At 48.1% G+C, this 19,858-nt stretch overlaps 1 protein-coding gene and 1 pseudogene across 1 annotated transcript; both read left to right on the forward strand.

Annotated features, from left to right (window-relative positions):
- Nucleotides 1–422: 422 nt before the first annotated feature.
- On the forward strand, nt 423–2,471 carry LOC144143452 (uncharacterized; annotated as a pseudogene).
- Nucleotides 2,472–13,397: 10,926 nt separating this feature from the next.
- LOC144143453 (uncharacterized) lies at nt 13,398–18,257 on the forward strand. The gene is made up of 7 exons (XM_077675207.1): nt 13,398–13,584; nt 14,022–14,282; nt 14,798–14,881; nt 15,724–15,944; nt 17,510–17,669; nt 17,777–17,877; nt 18,219–18,257. The coding sequence occupies exons 1-7, from the start codon at nt 13,398–13,400 to the stop codon at nt 18,255–18,257; spliced, it is 1,053 nt and encodes a 350-aa protein (XP_077531333.1).
- The last annotated feature ends 1,601 nt before the right edge of the window (nt 18,258–19,858 follow it).

The raw sequence follows: 19,858 nt of genomic DNA on the forward strand, positions 1-19,858 counted from the left end.
CGACGTTTCATTGTGTAGCCTCCCCACCGCTTTTGTTTGCCGTCTTTTGATTTTTATTTGTTAAGGCAGGTTTCAGCTGCACAGGTACGGCTGCATGAAGATTGCCTGGAGGTGCAGTTCCCTCCTTGTCGCTTTTACGTACGAGAAAGGGGGAAAAGAGAGAGCAAGGGCGACTTCACCTGTGGACGCCAAGTGGCGGAAGTGCTTTTCTTCTCTTTTCGTTTCTTTTCCACTGGAGTCGGTCGGCACTGAGCAACACCACCTAGTCTAGGTGGTGTTGCACTGAGTCCCGAGCGGCAGCGTCGTTGCACCGGACTGCTGATCTGGCACACTACAGTAGGACGTGAGTAACAATCCTGCGCATGCTTGTTCGATCGTATAGTCGGGCCAATCGAGTCCCATTCGAGCCGTAGAAATTGAAGATGAAGCGTCAGAGACGGCAGTTAGAAGACTTGAGCCACAGGCAAAGGAAAAGAAGAGTTGCCGAAACTGTGCAAGAACAGTTCGCGAGGATTTCATCGCTTATGGCTCCTGAGGCGATAACTGGGGAAATACTCCGCAGCAACGATCGGAGAATCGAGGCTGGGGAAATAGTTGGCAGCAGTGATGAAGAAATCGCGGTTACGGGTTCGTTGCATGAGAACGTGTTTTGCGCGCCTTGTGAAAACGTTCTGGAAACTGTGACACTGCGTCCCAACTCTAGTGAGGTCCACTTGAGCCTGGCAAGTGAACTAGCGACCTGGGCACGCGAGACAAAAGCATGCGCATCTCACGTTAGCTCGCTGTTGAAAATTTTGAAAAAGCACGACGTTGATCCCGACTTACCTGGCGATGCAAGAACCCTGCTGGGGACGCCAAGGTTTTGCGACGTGAAAAAAATGGGTGCAACCGGCCTGTATTACTACTTCGGGGTAGAGTCGACACTGAGACAATTGATCAAGTCAGCATGCATTCCTGGAGAGTCGATTTCGCTGCTGATTAACATAGATGGTTTGCCAATCGCAAAAAGTTCGTCTAAGTTCTTTTGGCCTATTTTGGCATCCGTTGTTGAAAGCTGCAAACCTGGGCCTTTTGTAGTAGCTCTCTTTTCTGGAGGTCACAAGCCAGAGAACCTGCATGAGTACCTCGCCGACTTTATTACAGAAATGAGCGCTTTGAGGGCTGAAGGTATTACAGAGAGCGGAAAGAAGTGCATGTGCGAGTGCATGCGTTCGTTTGCGATGCACATGCAAGGGCATTTTTGAAGTGCATTAAGCCGCACTGCGCGTTTTTTGGTTGTGAGAAGTGCACCCAAGAAGGGGTTGGTTCTCCCAAGTACAAAAAAAGTTGTTTTTAAAGAAGTGGATTGTCCTTTGCGCACTGATGAGTCATTTCTTAATCGTGATCAGGAAGAGCACCACTATGAGGAGTCACCGCTAGTTGCGCTAGAAGTTTGCATGGTTACTGAGTTTCCTCTCGACTACATGCACTTGGTTTGCTTAGGAGTCATGCGTAGGCTCCTCGAGTACTGGGCAGGAAAAACCCGCCTTAGGGGAAATAAAGCTCGCCGATCGAGGCTCTCCCGCGATGACCAAGCTGGCATCTCTGAAAAGCTAATGAAGCTTCGGAAACATACCCCTCAGGAAATTGCTCGAAAGCCGCGAAGTTTGAAGGAACTGAAAAGGTGGAAGGCAACTGAGCTGCGCAACTTTCTCTTGTACTTCGGCCCTGTGGTCTTGAAAGGCCACATAAAGCAGTGCTACTACCAGCACTTCATGAAGCTGAGCATCGCAGTGTCAATTCTGTTAAGCCCAACGCTTTGCGTGCTAAAGCTGCAACTTGCTGAAAAACTGCTCAAAGAGTTCGTCCTTGGTGCCAAGAGCCTGTATGGCGCAGGTGTTTACGTGTACAATGTACATTCCCTCGTGCACCTCCCAGATGATGTACGAAAGTTTGGGCCCCTTGATTTGTTCTCTGCGTTCCAGTTTGAGAACTTCTTGGGTCAGTTAAAGCGGGATTTGAAGTCTCCAAATCGGCCACTGCAACAGATTGTGAAGCGGTTGAGTGAACGCAATAAAGACCCCGAGCATTTCATGCCGCCATCTCAGCTAGAAATATCGCCGCATAAGCCGCATGATTCTGGGCCCATCCCTCCCGATTTTTCTGGGGAGCAGTTTCACAAGCTAGCATTTCATGACAAGGTCGTGGAAACAAACGTCCCTGATTCATGCCTGCTGATAGATGATGGGAATGTGGTCCTTGTGAGAAACATTGTGTCACATGCCGGGGAAATGATGATCTGTGCGCAGTTTTTCAAATCTCTGACAAACTTTCATGCTGGTACTGCCGGCATAACAGAACTTAGCGTTTTCAAGGATTCTGGAATATCATCTGCAAACGCTGTCTGGAGGGTTCAACAAATCAAGGCGAAGTGTTGCCGCTTTCCTTGCGGAAATGGTTTCGTGGTTATGCCTCTCTTGCACACATTATAGCTTAAATGAGCAGTGCATTTCTGAAAAACCAGCGTATTTTGAAAGGGCGCTAACTTTAGAGTATCTTTCTTGTTGGAAACATAATTTCCCTGCATTTCCAATATCTAACAAGAAAATAGAAGTGTTTCCGTATAATCGTAAAATGGTTTTGTGTACGCTGTTCTTGATACTGTACACTTGAGTGAGCACTATATCTTACACCCACATGTTTTTTTTCTTTATCGTTGTATATTACGAGATTTTCTAGGCATTGAAGTAATGAAATTGAAGTTTTGCCGATTTGTTTGCGGAAGTGAAAAGAGCAGCATCGGTTAAAATGCACTAACTGAAATTAATTTTGACCATTATGAACCTGTATTAATTGTATCTTCGCTAGCTGTCTACAAAACCTTGCCGGAATGTTTTCTTTGGCCTTATGGAACCATCTCAACAGCTCCCTCTCTATTTCTTGCTGAGAAAAATTTGTGAGCGCACGCAAATGGAGAACTTTTGCTTGTTTGTGCCTTGTTTTGTACGTCCGATTTTCTTTAGGAACTCTCATTTAATACGAGGATTTTTGTGAGATGTGGCCCTTAATTTTTTCCTCGCTGTTATTCAACGATAGCGTGCTCACGAAAGTTTGGCACTCGAAAATTACGGCAGAAATGACATAGGAAAGACAGTTTCTCTCGAAGAACGAAGGATAGCTTGTGAAGAACACTAGCTGTATCTGATCTACTGCAGCCGCGCTAACGCGTGCTTATTATATTCAAGAACAAACGTCAACCACCAGCTCCGACCAGTGGCCTGTGATCTTTTCACTGTACAGAGGTTAGGAACACCACTGAAAGACGGGTAATTGCATGGGAGGTTTAGCTATAGATACCGCCGCTCTGCGCCTATAAGTAATTGTCGTTTCATGCTACATAGCTGTTAGCTGCACGTTTATTTGCCTCCTAAATAGAGAGTTTTAGCATACCGTGCTCCGTCCGCTAACGTTACGGCGGCGGGTAGCGGGGCGCGACTGGGGAGGGCTAATTCGTCACGGTGGGGTGGATTAGTTGCGCGCGGCCTGTTTTAAAGTATTCGGCGAGTCGCAGAACATCATCCGCTGCGAATTGACACCGGATTCAACGCGGAGGAAGCCGGATTTTGGGAATTATTGGACTTTCTGTGCACCGAACGCCTCGCTTAGGCTTAGCTAGGCCCGACCGCCTCGGGCGGCCCCTGCCCCAGCGGGCAGCCTCCGCCGGTGCGCTATGGATCTAACAACGGAAATGGACGTGAGTACGGCCACAACAACAATGGGACTGCAACTCGGCAGCCATGAAGGGAGGACAAGCGTTGAAGTACCCGGCGAAGACTTCGTGCCCGGCGACACGGCGGGGTGGACGGCCCCCGGCAGGCGCGCCAAGCGTGTCGGCACCGATCCGAAAGCCGGTGAGTCCGTTTCGACAGAACATCAATCCCGACCCCGGGAAAGAGCAAGCTATGCGAAACGAGTGACAGCGGCAATAACGCGGGCAGCACGCATGCCAACAATGCCCAGGGAAGAAGCGAAGATTATTGTACGTCCGCGTGGCGGCCTTAACATCGCTCGCACGGGAGCCACGACCATCATGATGGCCGTAATAACAGCAGCGGGAGTGACCAAGGAAGAAGCGCGAGCAGATACGATCTGTTGTAACGCGACTCAGAACATAATCGTCGTGAGTACCCCGGACGAGCGACGAGCGGGACTATACAACAGAATGAAGAACCTGGTCGTCGGGGGTATAACACACGAAGTGTGGACATACCGGGCCGCTACTGAAGGAACAGTGAAAGGTGTAATTAAGGGGGTGGACGTCGCAGACACCTCCGAGGACATCAACGAGAACATTGTGAATCCGACCAACCCCACTGCGCTACAGGCGCACCGCATTGGCACGTCAACAGCGGTCATCGTGCTATTCGACGGTGCCAAAGTGCCAAACTACATCAAGTACGGGCCAATGCTGATGCGATGCGTCCTGTACCGCAAGCACTTCGATGTGTGCAAGCAGTGCGGGAAGGTCGGTCACAGGACAGACGTCTGCCCCTACCCGGATACGAGGGTCTGCGTCGCCTGCGGGGAGCCGAATCCCGGCGAAGATCACCAAGAACGCTGCAAACCGAAGTGTAAGCTGTGCGGCGGACAGCACGCCACCGGAAACCGAGAGTGCGGTAACAAGTTCAAGGTTCCATACGTCGTTAAGAGGCGCCAGTGGGATAGAAAGCAGAGACAACAGCAACAACCGCAAGACGACAACGAGGAGTTCCCACCGCTGCGACGAGAGCGAAGCGTCAGCCGAGGACCGCAATCCAGGGGACAGAGCGGCGCAGGCGGTCGTCAAGGGCGCTCCTGGTCAAGGCCGGCGGCGACGGCAGGGAACCGGCGCTGGGAAGCAGCTGGACGAGCGGCGTTGACTGCGCGGAGCGGTTCAAGGCGTCGAGGCGGTGCGGAGAACTTGGCGGAGCGTGAACGTTCGAGATCGAGGGGCGGACCCGGAGACCAGCGAGGGAACGCCGACAAAAAGGTGGGCTGGCCCAAAGGGTCTCCCAAAGCTCGTATCCCTGAATTCCCCTCTCCCCCTGAATCCCCCCCATTCAAATCCCCTACCCCTTTCCAAGCTACACAGAGCGAAAACGCAACAATCTTAGAGTTAAGGAACGTTATCGAAAGACAGAACGTGCTCATTCGGGAGCTTATGAGTAGGCTAGAGAAAATTGAGAATAAATCGCACCAGAAAGACTCAAACAAACATGAGGAGACTATAGCGAGTGACAAAAGAGAAGGGCCACGCAAAATGCCGAGGAAAAGGTCGCCTCCCCCCGCTGTTCCCAAGCCAACACCGCCTACACAGAACGTAGGACCGCAGAAACAAGAGGAGATGGACGCCGAGGAAGTCTCACAGGGTACCAACAAGCAGACAAACACGACGCCGAGGGCAGAAGAACAGATCCAAATGTCACCTGGAGAGACGGCCATTCTGGCAGCGCTAGGGAGACTAGAAGACCGCATGACCACACTTGAGGCGAAACACGATCGCCTAGCAGCCAGGGTGAACGCCATGGAGGTCCGCAACCGATACGCATCCCTCAAGAAGGAAAGGGCAGAAAGACTCAAGGAGACCATCGCGAAGAGGCGAGGTCGCTTAGGCGATAACACAAAGAATGACGCCTAACCCCAACAATAGGCGGGCGCAGAAGCGGGTGGGTGGCAGGGAAGTATCCGTCATCTACCAATGGAACTGCAGAAGTATAAGGGACAAGGATAAGGAACTCATCTTGCACATGGGAGGACAAGATCGACAACGGCAACCGGTCGTCATAGCATTGCAAGAGACGAGAGGGAAGCCGCGCTTACCAGGATACATAACATACACAGACCCATCGGAAATAAGCACAGCAATCCTCGTACGCAACACCGTGACGGCAACCCAGCACATCACGGCGCAACACGGATGCGAACATACGCTTATAGAGATACACGCACGCGACATCGGAAGCGCAAGGAACATGTTCATATTGAATGTGTACTGTAGACCCGGAGCAAAGCACCTCTGCAATTTTGACGTGATAGTGAGGGAAGCAAAACAGCTCGCGAAAGACAGACCGCTCCTTGTATTAGGTGACTTCAACGCACCACACCCTATGTGGGGCTACAAGATGGCGTCCAAGAGAGGCAAGGAACTCATACAAGCGATGGAAAAGCACGACCTCACACTCCTTAACGAACCGGGCGTCCCCACCAGAAGCGGAAACAGTGTTACGAACGACACCACACCGGATCTAACATGGATGGCAGGGACACTCGAAGCGGAGTGGAGGTGCGACGACGTTGATCTGGGATCCGACCACAAAATCATAAGCATCGAAGTCCACGGTCCCCAATACCGGGCCGAGCTGGGCAAGGCATGGATTACAGACTGGGACAAGATGCGGAAGTACACTCGAGAATTCAATGACGCAGCCGAGGAGACAGGAGCAGAGGTCGAGCATAGCTTACAACGGTACGAGGAGTGGGAAAAGAAACAGCAAGAAACACTCCGCAAGTTCACCCAAAAGATCACGACAACGACGGACACACCGTTTGTCGACGCCAGGCTATCCAATATGTGGGCAGCTAGACATTCGCTGACTCGCAGATGGAAACGCCAGCGAAGAAACAGGAAGCTAGCACGACGCATTGCTCTCCTGAACAAGCAGATTGCTGAATACGCAGCGAAGCTCTGTAGAGAGAACTGGCACAAGATGTGCGAAGGACTACAGGGACAGCTATCGGCGGGAAAGACGTGGAAGCTACTACGCCACCTTATAGACCCGGCACAGAGCAAGACGGCAACCAACCGAAAACTTACCAAGGTACTCAACACGTACGACGGTAACGAAAGCGAACTCTTCAGGGCACTCAAGAAGAGATACCTGCAGACTGAAAAAGGAGTTCACCCAATACCCGAAGAGTATGAGGGACCGGAAAACGGCGAGCTAGACAGACCCTTCACCATGGCGGAGCTCTGGTCGGCAATAGATGAAAGCAACAAGAAGAGCGCACCAGGGACGGACAACATAACGTACAAGCATCTTTCCAACATGTGCGGCAAGACAGCGAGCGAACTCCTTAGGTATATCAACAATGCCTGGGAGACCTCAAAGCTACCACACAAATGGAAAGAGGCGGAAATAAGATTCATACCGAAGCCAGGTAAGCCCCCGTCAGTAGACAACCTGCGCCCGATATCGCTGACCTCCTGCGTCGGAAAGGTTATGGAGCGAATGGTGCTACGGCGGTTACAGGGATACCTGGAAGATACAGGACAAATTCCAGCTACAATGTTTGGCTTCCGAAAACACCTTGGAACGCAGGACTTCATGGTGCAGCTCCACGAGTTGGTAGTCAAGCAAGCCACGAAGAACGGACCAAGAGCCATCCTAGCCTTAGACCTCAAAGGAGCGTTCGACAATGTGACGCACGCCAGCGTGTTGCGAAACCTCAACAAGACGGGGTGCGGGCGCAGAACATTCAAGTACATTCAAGACTTCCTCACGGACAGGACTGCGACAATAGCCATCGGCGGGACGAAATCAGACCCCATAACACTAGGGGAAAGAGGCACTCCTCAAGGGTCTGTGATTTCACCCTTGCTTTTCAACCTCGCCCTCTTACCCCTGCCAGGGCTATTAGAGCAAATAGAAGGAATAGACCACGCCTTCTACGCAGATGACATTACGGTATGGACGACAAGAGCCGGATCTGAAGGGTGGATGGAGGAAACACTAAAACAAACAGCCATGACGGTACACGAATATGCCAAATCGTGTGGCCTGAGCTGCGCACCGCAGAAGTCCGAGCTCTTGCTCGTCCAACCAGGTGTCAACAACAAGACAAGATGCAGTATCACTGTCCAAATCGATGGAGTTGAAGTTAAGCCAACCCAACAGTGTCGTATACTGGGATTGATGCTACGGAACGATGGGAAAGCAGACGCAGCGATCGCTAAGGTCCGAACAACGACCGAGCAAGTGCTGGGTATGCTCCGGCGAGTAGCAAACCGCAACCGTGGCATCAAGGAAGACGACGCCATCCGTCTAGTACGGGCCTTCGTCATCTCGCGGATTACGTATTCAGCACCGTACCTGCAGATGACGAGGACACAGCGAGAGGCACTAAACGTACTAATACGAAAGGCAATGAAACAGGCTCTGGGACTCCCCATATACTCATCAACCAAGTGCTTGTATCAGATGGGGGTCCACAACACCGTCGACGAACTTGTGGAGGCCCACCTTTCTAGTCAGAGAGTACGGCTTAGTCAGACCGAGCACGGAAGACAGGTACTCCAGAAGTTGGGATGGACAGTCGAACCCACACTAACGACAAGTAAACTACCAGAAAAATGGCGGGAAGCGCTCACATCGAAGCCTCTCCCAAGAAACATGGCACCGGGAATAGACGATGACAGACGAAAAGCCAGGACAACAGCTCTAGCGCGAAGATTGGGGGGAAACTCCCGCGTCCTGTACGCAGACGCTTCCCTCCAGAAGGGCAGCGACCGGGCGGCAGCGGTTGTGACAACGAAAGACCGACTGGTCGTCTCGGCTTCGACGAGGACCAGGGAATCCACGACTGCGGAAGAAGTGGCCATAGCCTTGGCGCTCGTTCAACCCGGCGTCGAGGTTGTGGTGACGGATAGCAAGAAAGCATATAGCAGCTACCGAAGGGGCTCCACTACCATGCCCGAGAGATGACACGCCGGGCACACGAGGAGTCAAGCGGAGGGGAGGACGACCCGATCCCGGTCACGAGCTACACAGACATAACACAGATGTACAGAGAGGATCGGTGTACACTACCAGAGCCTCACCGTTCACTAACACGAAAAGAGCAAACAATACTGCGAAGAATACAGGCAGGGTCATTAGTACATCCAACAATGCTACATAAGATGTTTCCAAATCGGTATGATGACAGATGCCCATTCTGCAAACAAGAAAGAGGCACTCTGCGTCACGTCATAGCAGAGTGCACGTCCCTCAAGAGCCCCATCCCACAGATTCTACCCCCATCACCACCCACCTCCCTCACCTCACCCAACCCTTCACCCAAAGAGCGATGGGAGATCTTGCGGTCCAGCCCTACCGTGCCGACCCACATAGCCCTCGTGGCTCGGGGCGTGGAGGTGCTGGAAGCATACGGGCCCCGAGAATAGGGGACCGCCCCATTGGCCGCCTTGATGGTGACCCCTTTATGGGCTCAAATAAAGTTCAACCAACCAACCTGCCTTCGCCATGCCCGCTTTTTCCCTCCGCTGAGGGGCAACCTCCTCGCACTCCCCGCGCGCGCATGCGCAGTCCGGTCCCGCTACCCGCTAACCTTAGCGTAGCGTACGGGAGCCGCTATGCTAAAACTCTAATAGAGAGTTTTAGCATAGCGTGCTCCGTCCGCTAACGCTACGGCGGCGGGTAGCGGGGCGCGACTGCATGGGGAGAGCAAATTCGTCGCGGTGGGGTGGATTAGTTCCGCGCGGCCTGCCTTCGCCATGCCCGCTCTTTCCCTCCGCTGAGGGGCAACCTCCTCGCACTCCCCGCGCGCGCATGCGCAGTCCGGTCCCGCTACCCGCTAACCTTAGCGTAGCGTACGGGAGCCGCTATGCTAAAACTCTCTAATATCAGTCCCTGGCGCAGACCGTGTGACTCCAAATGACGACCGGGTACAAATGTCGACGTACATGTTTCTTGCTTTTACCGTGCTCAAATCTTCTTCCATATTTTATGCGGGTTATTACGGCGATTAGATTCATCAGCTTACTAGCAGAAACATTTCTTCATCTTGTATTCAGGGCGCATGCTATCTATCCATTATATATTGCTTTTGTCACACCCTTCCCTAAAATAACACTTTTTCATTTCAGATAAGCAGAGCTGCACCGTACCCTTTCTGGACTGATGCGAGCATGTGCCGATAATTTCTGAAACCGTTCGCCTCGCTCTTTGTACTTCAGGCTACTAATTTTTGGGGTATACATGTAACGGGGTAGGGGGGGGGGTGGTATTTTTCTAGCCGGCTGCTGCCAACCATGTGAAACCTGAACCAGCAAAATTCACAGAATATAAAAAAAAGCCTAAATTTTATGTTGCTAATGTGCTACAGCAATGCAAACGCGACCGCGAAATGCGTTTGCCGCACTGACGAGGAGTGTAAGTGAATTGCCAAATTTGTAGCGCTAGTTCTTCTTTTTCTCTGAGAATGAAAAACAAGACAGATTAAGGGGTTGTGGAATTAGCCCCTGCGTTTGGCATGCAAAGTTTTGCTGCAATCAACACGAAATGAGCATTCTGCACAGACAACGGAGAAGCATCACCCTGCTGAGAGAGAGAGAGATAGAGAGAGAATAACTTCATTACGAGCATTGTAATGTGGGGTGGGGTTTTCCGTCCAGGACTCGATTAGAGACTCCTGCTGCAACGACCCTTTCCACCAGCCGAAGCTGGGTGTCGGAACCGGAGTTGTATTTTATAGAGAGAAGTTTTGGTTAGTTTTTTGAAATTATAGGTCTCTGCGAGATTGATTTTTTCCTGATTCGCCAAACAATGTTGATTTGTGCAGTGGCAAACGCATTTAGCTACCGTGTCTAGGTGGTGCAAATCAGCTCGCACCACGAACATTGGCTGTTCTCCACTATTGCAAGAAAGCTTATCCGGCGAATGTTGTGCCGGATAATCTTAATGTGTATGAATTGGTTTCGTTTAACTGCAGACCAATTAGGTAACTACCGTCACCTATCTATAGTATAAACTAAATTTACCGTAAAATGCAATCTTCATGCGAAATTTTGCGAACAGAAATTATTTTTATGGTGTTAATAATAGCGCTCTGACATTACGTGTCATGTATCTGACAAATGGAATCTGAGTGTCGTCTGTGTTATCGAGGATTTATGCCAACTTGAGCCCTTCCTGCATGGAGGCTTATAACTGGTGCAAGCAGTGTTTGTAGCGTTGTATGAAGGGCGTGTCTTAGTGCGTTTTCTGTTGTTTTTAACAATTCATAAACGAGCATAAGCATAGCATGTTTTCTAGGGCAAATGCTTTTTTCTGTGAGCACACGATTCTTCTTCGGATGACAAAGGAACATCTGCATCATCTATAGGAAAAAACAGTTTAACCCTGTAATGCCCAACGTATCGTATAAGATACGCCATCTTTCGGATTTTTTTACTCGCACCTGGTAATTCATACCGCCAAAAAATGCTCAGTGTATCATTTCTGATCCTAAGCGTTTTTCAAAAAACTATACTTCGATAACTGGCCGCATTGATTCCCAAATACAGTTTCAAAGATGAATTCATCCATCGTAAGCGTGCCCGGCGAGTGAATGGCTTTTTTCAGTAAGTGTATGATACACCTTTTGACCGGGTATACGATACACTAAATACCTACTTTATATGTAGCTATACATATAAATACCTGTAAATGGGTATATGCTACATTATATACCAACAATTTATTTTTAGGAAAGTAAATTCTGTCTTCTTATGCGTTGATTATACATTGTGTAATACTATTACCCTGGGAGAAGAAAATTTTTTCTCGGCGCTTTTTTTATTTTCTGGGTCGTAAAGTATAATGTAATGAAGGTTTAGAATTTTTATCTATTGTTTTCCTTTCTTGGGCATTACAGGGTTAAAGGAAAAGGTGAGGTGAGTTTTTGGCCGACGTTTAAACCGTATTTTAAGCCACGACATGAAGCTTCACATTTGGGAATATAAACATGTGAATGTGTGCCATGTATATAGCAAGAGCAAGTACCAGCGTAATTATCTGCTCTTGTGACGTTCATAATTCGGCAGTACTGTGTCAGTCGTAGAGTAATATCAGCATGCGACGCCAGGTGCTCGTGCGCACGTACAAGAAGCTCTTTTCGTTGGCGCGACGGCTTCCGAAACGTACGTGCATCTTTCAGCTAAGCTACCGTGAACTAGAAGAAATCCCTAGAAGACAACTAGAAGACAAACCCGTGACCGGTAAAAGGGAACTAGAAGACAAACCCGTGACCGGTAAAAGGGATGGTATTCCATTCACGAACACAGCTCTGCCAGTTTCTAATGGTAATTGGGTGGTCCTAGAAGGCTGGGTTTTTCCGGTATATGTGGCGCTAATTGATACTTTATTTTAATCCATTTGAAGGTAGGAGTATGCTGGAACAATCAATTAAAGACCTTTACTGAAGAGATGAGCACTCCGAAGGCAAGGATACATCAGGAAAACTGTAATAAATCTGAACGTGCGCGTTCGGCTTTGTTATAAACGACCCTCTGCGTACTTGTAGGGCCGCTTCAGATAAATGTGAATGGGCTGCGCTTCCGAAGACGCTTTGACATATATGTAATCATGGCGCAGTCTCAGAAGTCGTCGCCATTCTTGTCGCCATTCAGTCATGCACGCAATTACTAACAGTTTACAGAAATAAGATTTAGCGCAGCGAAAGACACGGACGGTAAAAAGGACGGGATGGTGAAAAGGACGGGACCGTCTTTTTCACCATCCGTGTCTTTCGCTGCGCTAAATCTTATTTCTGTAATATGAACCAACTCGCCCAGCAACAACACGTCTTACTAACAGTTTACCTATCAGAGGCAGTAGCAATATCGAGAAAACCATGGCGTACTGTGCGACCCTGTCTGCTGTTGAGGGATCTTCGTTTGAAAGCATCCGCTGCTAACGTATTGTAATCGAAGGTGTTCCGAGGTGTGTGATGGTAGAGTGGAGTGGAAGCGTAAATCCCTGATCAAAATGAACAGGAATGAACAGGAGAACTTCTTATTTAATGAATGGGAGGATGAAAGCTGCCACGAATTTATCAGAATTAATAGGCCAGAAATAGCCAATGTGCACATTTCCTCGTTTACATTTTTGTGTACCAGTGTACAGGTACCTTTATTAGAAAAATAGCATAAAGCGTACACAGTCAAGTACCAAAGTGCCTTGAAATAACGCGGCCAGAACCAAGCAAATCCACACCCCAGATATAGGAAAACTGTACCTGCATTTTCAAAGTTGCTCTTTTTAATTATGCAAGAGCATTAATTTAGACTGGGAGAATCTGGGGAAACAGGTTCCCCGCGACTGCCAAGGGCCGCTCTAATTAACAGGAAACGTCTGGGCGTGTGAGCCACGTAGAGAGCCGACTGTGCAGCTGCGGATGTAAATGCAGAATATGGCAGCAGCCCACAGCGGCGCAACACAACCACCCGCAGAGAAAAATTAAAAGGAGCGCTCGGCGTCGTTTAATTGGGCATTACTGCCTTCGCATTCACAACTCCTAAATTAAGTGCGCAGGTGTCCTCGGAGTACATTTTCTTTAAATATTGAAAAATTTATTTACTATGTATACTATTCATAACATTTGTGATTTCCACTTTTTAGATGTTCTCAGTGATACACTTCACCGCGTCCGATGAGGTAGCCGTGGTCCCATCCAGCTGGGTGGAGAACGACGAGGCCCATTGGCCTGGATTCAAAAGCACGTCAAAAGTCAACGCAGCAATAAGAAGCCAAGCAGCGCCCAGCAAGGACTGGGAACAGTTTCCGTGCAGGGTGCTGTCTACTACAGGTACGGTGTGTCATGAGTGTCGTGCCTCTTTGAGTTGCCCGAGGAAATGAAAGCTGTTTAATGCAGCGTTTTAAACCTACAGTTTAATGCAATCGCATAACGTTAATTTACCGAGTTTGGCGCCCGGGTTGGGGTTAACGACCGCTTGTAAATAGGTAAGGAAACGGGGGGAGGGGGGAGCGGCGCGGGAACAGTTGCCCTTCGACAAAGGCGGCAAAAAAGCTTTTAGATGCATACCATACCTAGGAATAAAACGTTAAAGGTTGGTGAAAAATGACAAAAACAAAAGCTTTCGTATTTTCACATGAAAATTATGCACGGTCGCAGTGTCCTTTCTGACTGCCCCAATTAGTGCATTAGTTTCCACTTAGGGGCAACTTGTTACACTGCCAACGCGTGATGGCACATTGTCAAGTGTATTATCATGCGCCTTGCAGATAACTATGAGGTTGCGCGACAAAGGTCGATACGGGCAGAAGACAATTCTGACCTGACCTCAGACCCGGAGCAATCCCAAACAAGGGTACGGCGCCCTCCAAAGCCTCATGAAGACTTTGTAGAAGAGAGCTCCGAAGAAAGCATTGACGAATCTACCAGCGACCCCCTGGACACTCACTGCACACAGTTTGTGAACCATCCCCCTAAACCACGCCACTCAAGGAGCTCCAAGGTCAGCGATCCACGGCGTAAAGCTGAAGGCAAGTGAAGGGCTGCCTCAGATGTATGACATTCAAGGTGGAGAGGAGGGGGGTCTGTGTTGCAGAAAATTGAATCATCCACTGCTATAAAAACCGTTATTAGCTACTCCTTGCGCTTTTTTTGCCCGCGAATTAATTTTGCTTAATGAAAAAATGTAGATGCATCGAAAAAGATATGTAATAATTAAACCTGAGTACATTTAAACTTGTGTACTATTGAAAATTCACGACATAGGCCTACTATTTCTTCACTAAATCGAACAATTAAGATAAAAGAAAACTAATAAAAAAATTTAATTGAATTGGTATGAGTAAGAAGCACAACGGAGGATGTCGTTGTTGGAACAATAGCCTGACTTGAAACATTTTGAGCTGCTGTGTACAAATTTACAATATGAGAATACTATAAGTAAAAACTCCAGATTTATGTTACTAGAAATCAGGTGCCCTACTTCGTTCCGTAAAGGCACCGAAACGAGCAGCCGGTAAACAGTCGAATTCACTTTCATTTGCAGGTAGTGGTTTTCCCGACGCCATCAAACCGGGGAGGCCACAATCTGCGTCCACTCTGAGTGCCAATCCTCATCCCCCAGAAAATGGCAAGTAAATATTGCTTTAAATGTGTACTGGATGGTAAAAATGCGATATGGAGTCTCAATGGAACCTCTATAAGCATATTTACAGTAAGGGCCAGTTTTATTTTACTTCGCGTTTTTGCCATAAGGCACATGAGATGATGTTTAAAGATGGTAAGAGAGAAAAAAAGTAGGAAAGCAAGAGAGAGAGGGGCCCCTGTCATTCCCACTTTTATGTAAATTTGCCGTACTTGGAACTGGATGTAAAGATATTGGATTTGATTTGGACTTCGATTAAAATAAGATAAGTTCGAAGATGTGCTTGTGTTCTTGTGTTCTGTGGCATGTGCTTGTGTTCTTGCTTTGGTCTCGAGCATTGGTAAAACATGTATTCATTTAACGCAAATTACATTGCTGACAGCGTTATTTTAGTGCAAATTTACTTTTATCCAATTGCTCTGCATTGTTTACCTACTGCTGGGCGTTAAAAAATATTTGCTCGAGTGGTTATGCACCCTCCCCATTCCTGAGCACGAACCCCCCCCCCCTTCCAATATGGCGAAAATTTGCATGATTTAATTCCAAAATCATAAAATTTTACAGCAACCGTTGAGTTGTTCCGGCAGTCTTGGGAAATGTAGCAAAGCGCCTGCCATTGTTTATTTCTCGTAGACACAATTTTTAAGAAAAACTGGTAAACTGGGTAAGCTTCAATGGCAAAAAACAGCACATGCAAAACGTTGTATTGTTTTTCTCTCGTATTGCTTTGAATTAACTGCCTTTTGTGAGCAAGGGAACAGCTTACATAAAGTTCTTTATCTTACTATCGGCACTGTTTTAAATTGTTGCTCTTTTTGTCCCCTTAGTCTTGATTACAGTTCTTAGGGAACTGGAGAGTCTAAAGGCCGAGCTCAAAACTCAGAGCAGGACACTGGCTAAAATAGAAGAAAGAATGGCTGCTCAGGCGCCGACTGCTCTAGCTGATACAGCACTGCCAGAAGATCTGCCACTTTATCCAGCCACAACTGAAGATGAGCTGGCAACTTTAAATGCCAGTTTGGAAGATGCGGCAATTTTCTCGGCTATGGTAAGTTCTTTCTCAGATAATTTTTAGCATTCATGTTGCTATTAATGCGAAGCTTTCTATGTCTCACAGATGGCATATGTCGCGTCGGAAACGCACTGCGGGAAAGCCAACTTTTAATAACAACTTTAAAAACGCTTTCCTTGGGCGGAATCGAACATGGGCGCCTCGCGTAATGATGCCAACTTATATACAAGTGCGCCACTCAGTACTGTCGAAGGAGTTCACGTAATGTGGCACGTAATGTTGCAGTAGCATAGCGGCTAGCGGAGGCTCGCGCTACGGTGGCGGGTTACCGGGACCCGACCGCGCATGCGCACGCAGGGAGGGCAAGGAGGTTGCCCCTCAGTGGAGAGAAGGCGCGGGCATAGCGAAGGCCGGCCGGCGAAACTAATCCCCCCACCGGAACGAATTTTCACCTTCCCAGATGGGCCGTGCTACCCGCCGCCGTAGCGTTGGCGGACGGTACCCGGTCTGCTAAAACTCTCTAATGTTGCACGTACTGTCGAATGTACGTGCAACATTACACAGAAAAATTTGGCGCCCCGCCGTCTAACGACGACGTTGCTTGAAGGTGAAGCTTTCTTTGTGCGAAATCAATTGACCTTTTTCCAGTAGCGATCTGCGCATGCGCGGCCTGCCGGTCCGCCATTCTTGGCAGGCGCCTCGGGTAAAATAAACAAAAGCGCGCCCCTCGGTTTTCTGCTTAGGGAGCGGCTATAATCTGCACGTTTTCTTTTTTCTTTTCTCTCTCTCTCTCTTTGGACTCCTCGTGGTGGGTTCGTACGCGCATACAGTAATGGCTTTCTAAGAAAAGGGGCGAAGACGCTTGAGACTGACCACGCTGCCAGCACATGGCTGCCAGTGAGGGGTTTATCAAAATGAAAAAAAAGGGGGGGGGGGCGCTTCGAACACGGCAGATTAGTCACGAGAACTTTCGCCTGCTACTGTGACATTCTTGTGAAAGGTGCGGGCGACGGGTCAGTGCGGGAGGGGCAGCAGGACCAGGATATTTTGTGTACGAGTTCTCCGAAAGCCAACCTTTCTTGAGGGTGTGCCTTACTGCCATTTTTAGTTCGCCGTGGCGGCCGCTAGAGGGACCGGTACTGGAAAAAGGTCCATTGGCGAAGGGTCGCTGCGATCAAAAGACCAAATTGCATGCGAGTCAAAGTCAAAGCTCAACGAGTCAAAGTACAAACCCCGGCGAAAATTCCAAGCCATCGGCGCCGTTAGAAGGAGTGGTGCAAGATTTTTTTTAATATCTGTTACACCGAGAGGAATTTAGCTGGACAATGAAATGTGCGCAACCACGCCGTAATGTTTAGCAGTTTCAAAATAAACCTCTCGCAGATTAGAAGGCTGAACAGAATGAAACTTGGACGGAGGCAATTCTTTTTGGGATGTGTGGGGATTAGTTTCCAAGATAATTGGGGAGGCGCTACATCTTATACAGAGCATCACTAATAATCTGATCACCCGCTGTCCCTTTATGAGTCCCCTCTTTGAGTCCATTTATTTGTGATAAATCTTTTATATCGTGTTAGTTAGTTCTTTGTGTTATTTTCTAGGTGAAGGTCCTCGGCCAGACCGGAGGCTCGAATGTCCCTTCCACAACCAAGAGAGTTTTCAAGAAGCTCGTCGCTGATGAGGTTGCCGTCCTCTACAGTTGGACCGGAAGGAAAGGGAAAAAAAGAGCTGAGAAGCTCAAGATAATTTCCCTGGTATTTGGTGAGTTAAGCTTTTTTTGCAAGCATGTACTTTTTACTGATTTGTTATGATGGCTCATTTTATAAATAGCTTTGCAGTCAATAACTAGTGGTTGCTTATGCTTCTAGCTGCTGTTCGTGTGACCCAGAAGGCCACGGACGATACACTTGGCCACATCATTGGCGACTGGTTGCGCTTCGCCAATGTTCGGCTAATGGCAACTCAGAAGGCAAGTAATAAATGCAATACAGCACTTGAAATGTAAATGACGTTGATCGTATCTTCTGCCAATAAAATATGTAAACCCTACCGAATACAATTAACCACTCAAGTAACGAACAACTTTGATGAACTGGTTTGTGAATCAGAATATTCCAGTTACGAGTCAGAAGACTGGAGATTTTGCGCGCTTGTTCTCTTTCGGTCACTTAATTGGAATTTGTGGAGCTGCTTATTGGTTTACGTTTCATTTAATAGTTTTTGTTTGGGTGTGGGCTCATTAAACAATCCTTAAGCCAAAACTACTTAGCGCAAGAACTACCTACCGCTGCAGCATAATTTTCCACGCAGAGGAAGCCCGTCGATGGAGACTCCTCCGAAACCCACTAGGCGTGGCCTCTCGGAGACCTCAGAGCAGCAGCAGTGGCCTCGGACGCACATATGTTATACTAATCAAAAAGTTGAATAACTAGCGCGAAGAACAATTTTGAAGGTTCAATAAGAGTATTTTCAATTAAACGTAACTCCGTTGTCCCGCTTACTTCACTTGCAAAAGCAGCGACACTATCTTGATGTTGCTGTATCTTTACCAAACAAGCTTCGCTTATTTCGCTTTCATTTGTTATTTAAACAAATGCCTAAAAGTATGCTGTGACAGCTATGCGTATAGTTATACATATATAAATACATTCTGGACCAATATGTTCGCAAAACGTAACTGTGACGTTTCTGATTTGTGTTCTGAACCGCTTTTGTAACGTTAAAAAAAGCCTTTCAAGCATGTTTTCTGCAACTTCAAGTAAAAGTAACTTCAACATTATTCACTGTTCCAATTATGTTTGGTCAAATTTTACTGTAACGTTTCAGTTGCTTTTCCTCAACGTTACGTAAACGTAGCTCAAACATTAATATTATGTTCTAGAAATGCTTTCTAACGTTTTGCTAAACGTCATTGTAACATTTGTAGTTGTTTTTACAATGTCTTTTTATTGTCATTAGCGTGCTTTTACAATGTTAGGAAAACGTCATTCCAACATTATTATTATGTTGTAGAAATGATTTCTTACTGTTCACATAACAATAGACCCTATGCAAAATGCGCCCCGCCATCTCACGTCGACTCCGGTAACTAGGTCCGCCATTTTGGTACGGTCGTTTGAAACCGAAACCTATTAGCAAAACATAGAAGGTGGGCATTGACCGCTCTTGGTGATGGACTAAAATGCCGGAGCATTGCTTCGTGCCGCAGAGCACGCAATGCGGAAATACCGGTTCAAATGGAGAAAAGGTACGTGAAGTTCCACGCTTTTGAACGAACTTTCTGACGCGAACTGTGCCGGCGCGAGCAACCTTTTTGTCACGCTGGGCGCGATGCGCTTGGAGCGAATATTTGTCGTTGGTTCGCTAAGCGCGGGGTTCCGTAATCGCTGTCCGTATGAAAAATACAGCTGTGTTGGAGTTCTTTTGTCCAGCCTTTGTATTCTAAATGAAGCCTAAGCGTGCGCGACTGACAGCGCGACTATTCACGCGACTGACAGCGGCGCTCGACCGGGAAAACAGTACCACACGTTGCCAAAATTAGGCTGTTTCTTTACTCGTCCCTGTGACTCTGCGCCCGCTTCATTTCATTGTTAAATGGTACCGCATAGCCCCTACACGAGCTCTTATCTTACCTATGGCTGTAAATAAACTTTTCTTGCCGCACTACGCCGTCACGGCGCGGTTGAAAATTAACTCTGTGGCGGGCGCGCACGGTATGGGAGTGTGTTGTTGGTTTCTTTACGTTGCATTTAGCCGCGTGTCGTTGCTGAAGTGGCGAAATTTGTTTTATGATGATCTAACGGTGGAAAATTCGAGCTTTTGCACTTGGTTCGCGATTTGCCGGGCTGAAAGGTTTGTTGTTACGTCAAGTTAACTTGGTGCCCATTGTCATTCCAGCAACGATGTATTTACTGTCGAATATTTTGCGACTAAAATACACCCTCACTCCT

Source organism: Haemaphysalis longicornis, unplaced genomic scaffold (assembly GCF_048455015.1).
Source record: "Haemaphysalis longicornis isolate Haplotype H1 unplaced genomic scaffold, Haemaphysalis longicornis Haplotype H1 scaffold_6, whole genome shotgun sequence".
NCBI classification, from domain to species: domain Eukaryota; kingdom Metazoa; phylum Arthropoda; class Arachnida; order Ixodida; family Ixodidae; genus Haemaphysalis; species Haemaphysalis longicornis.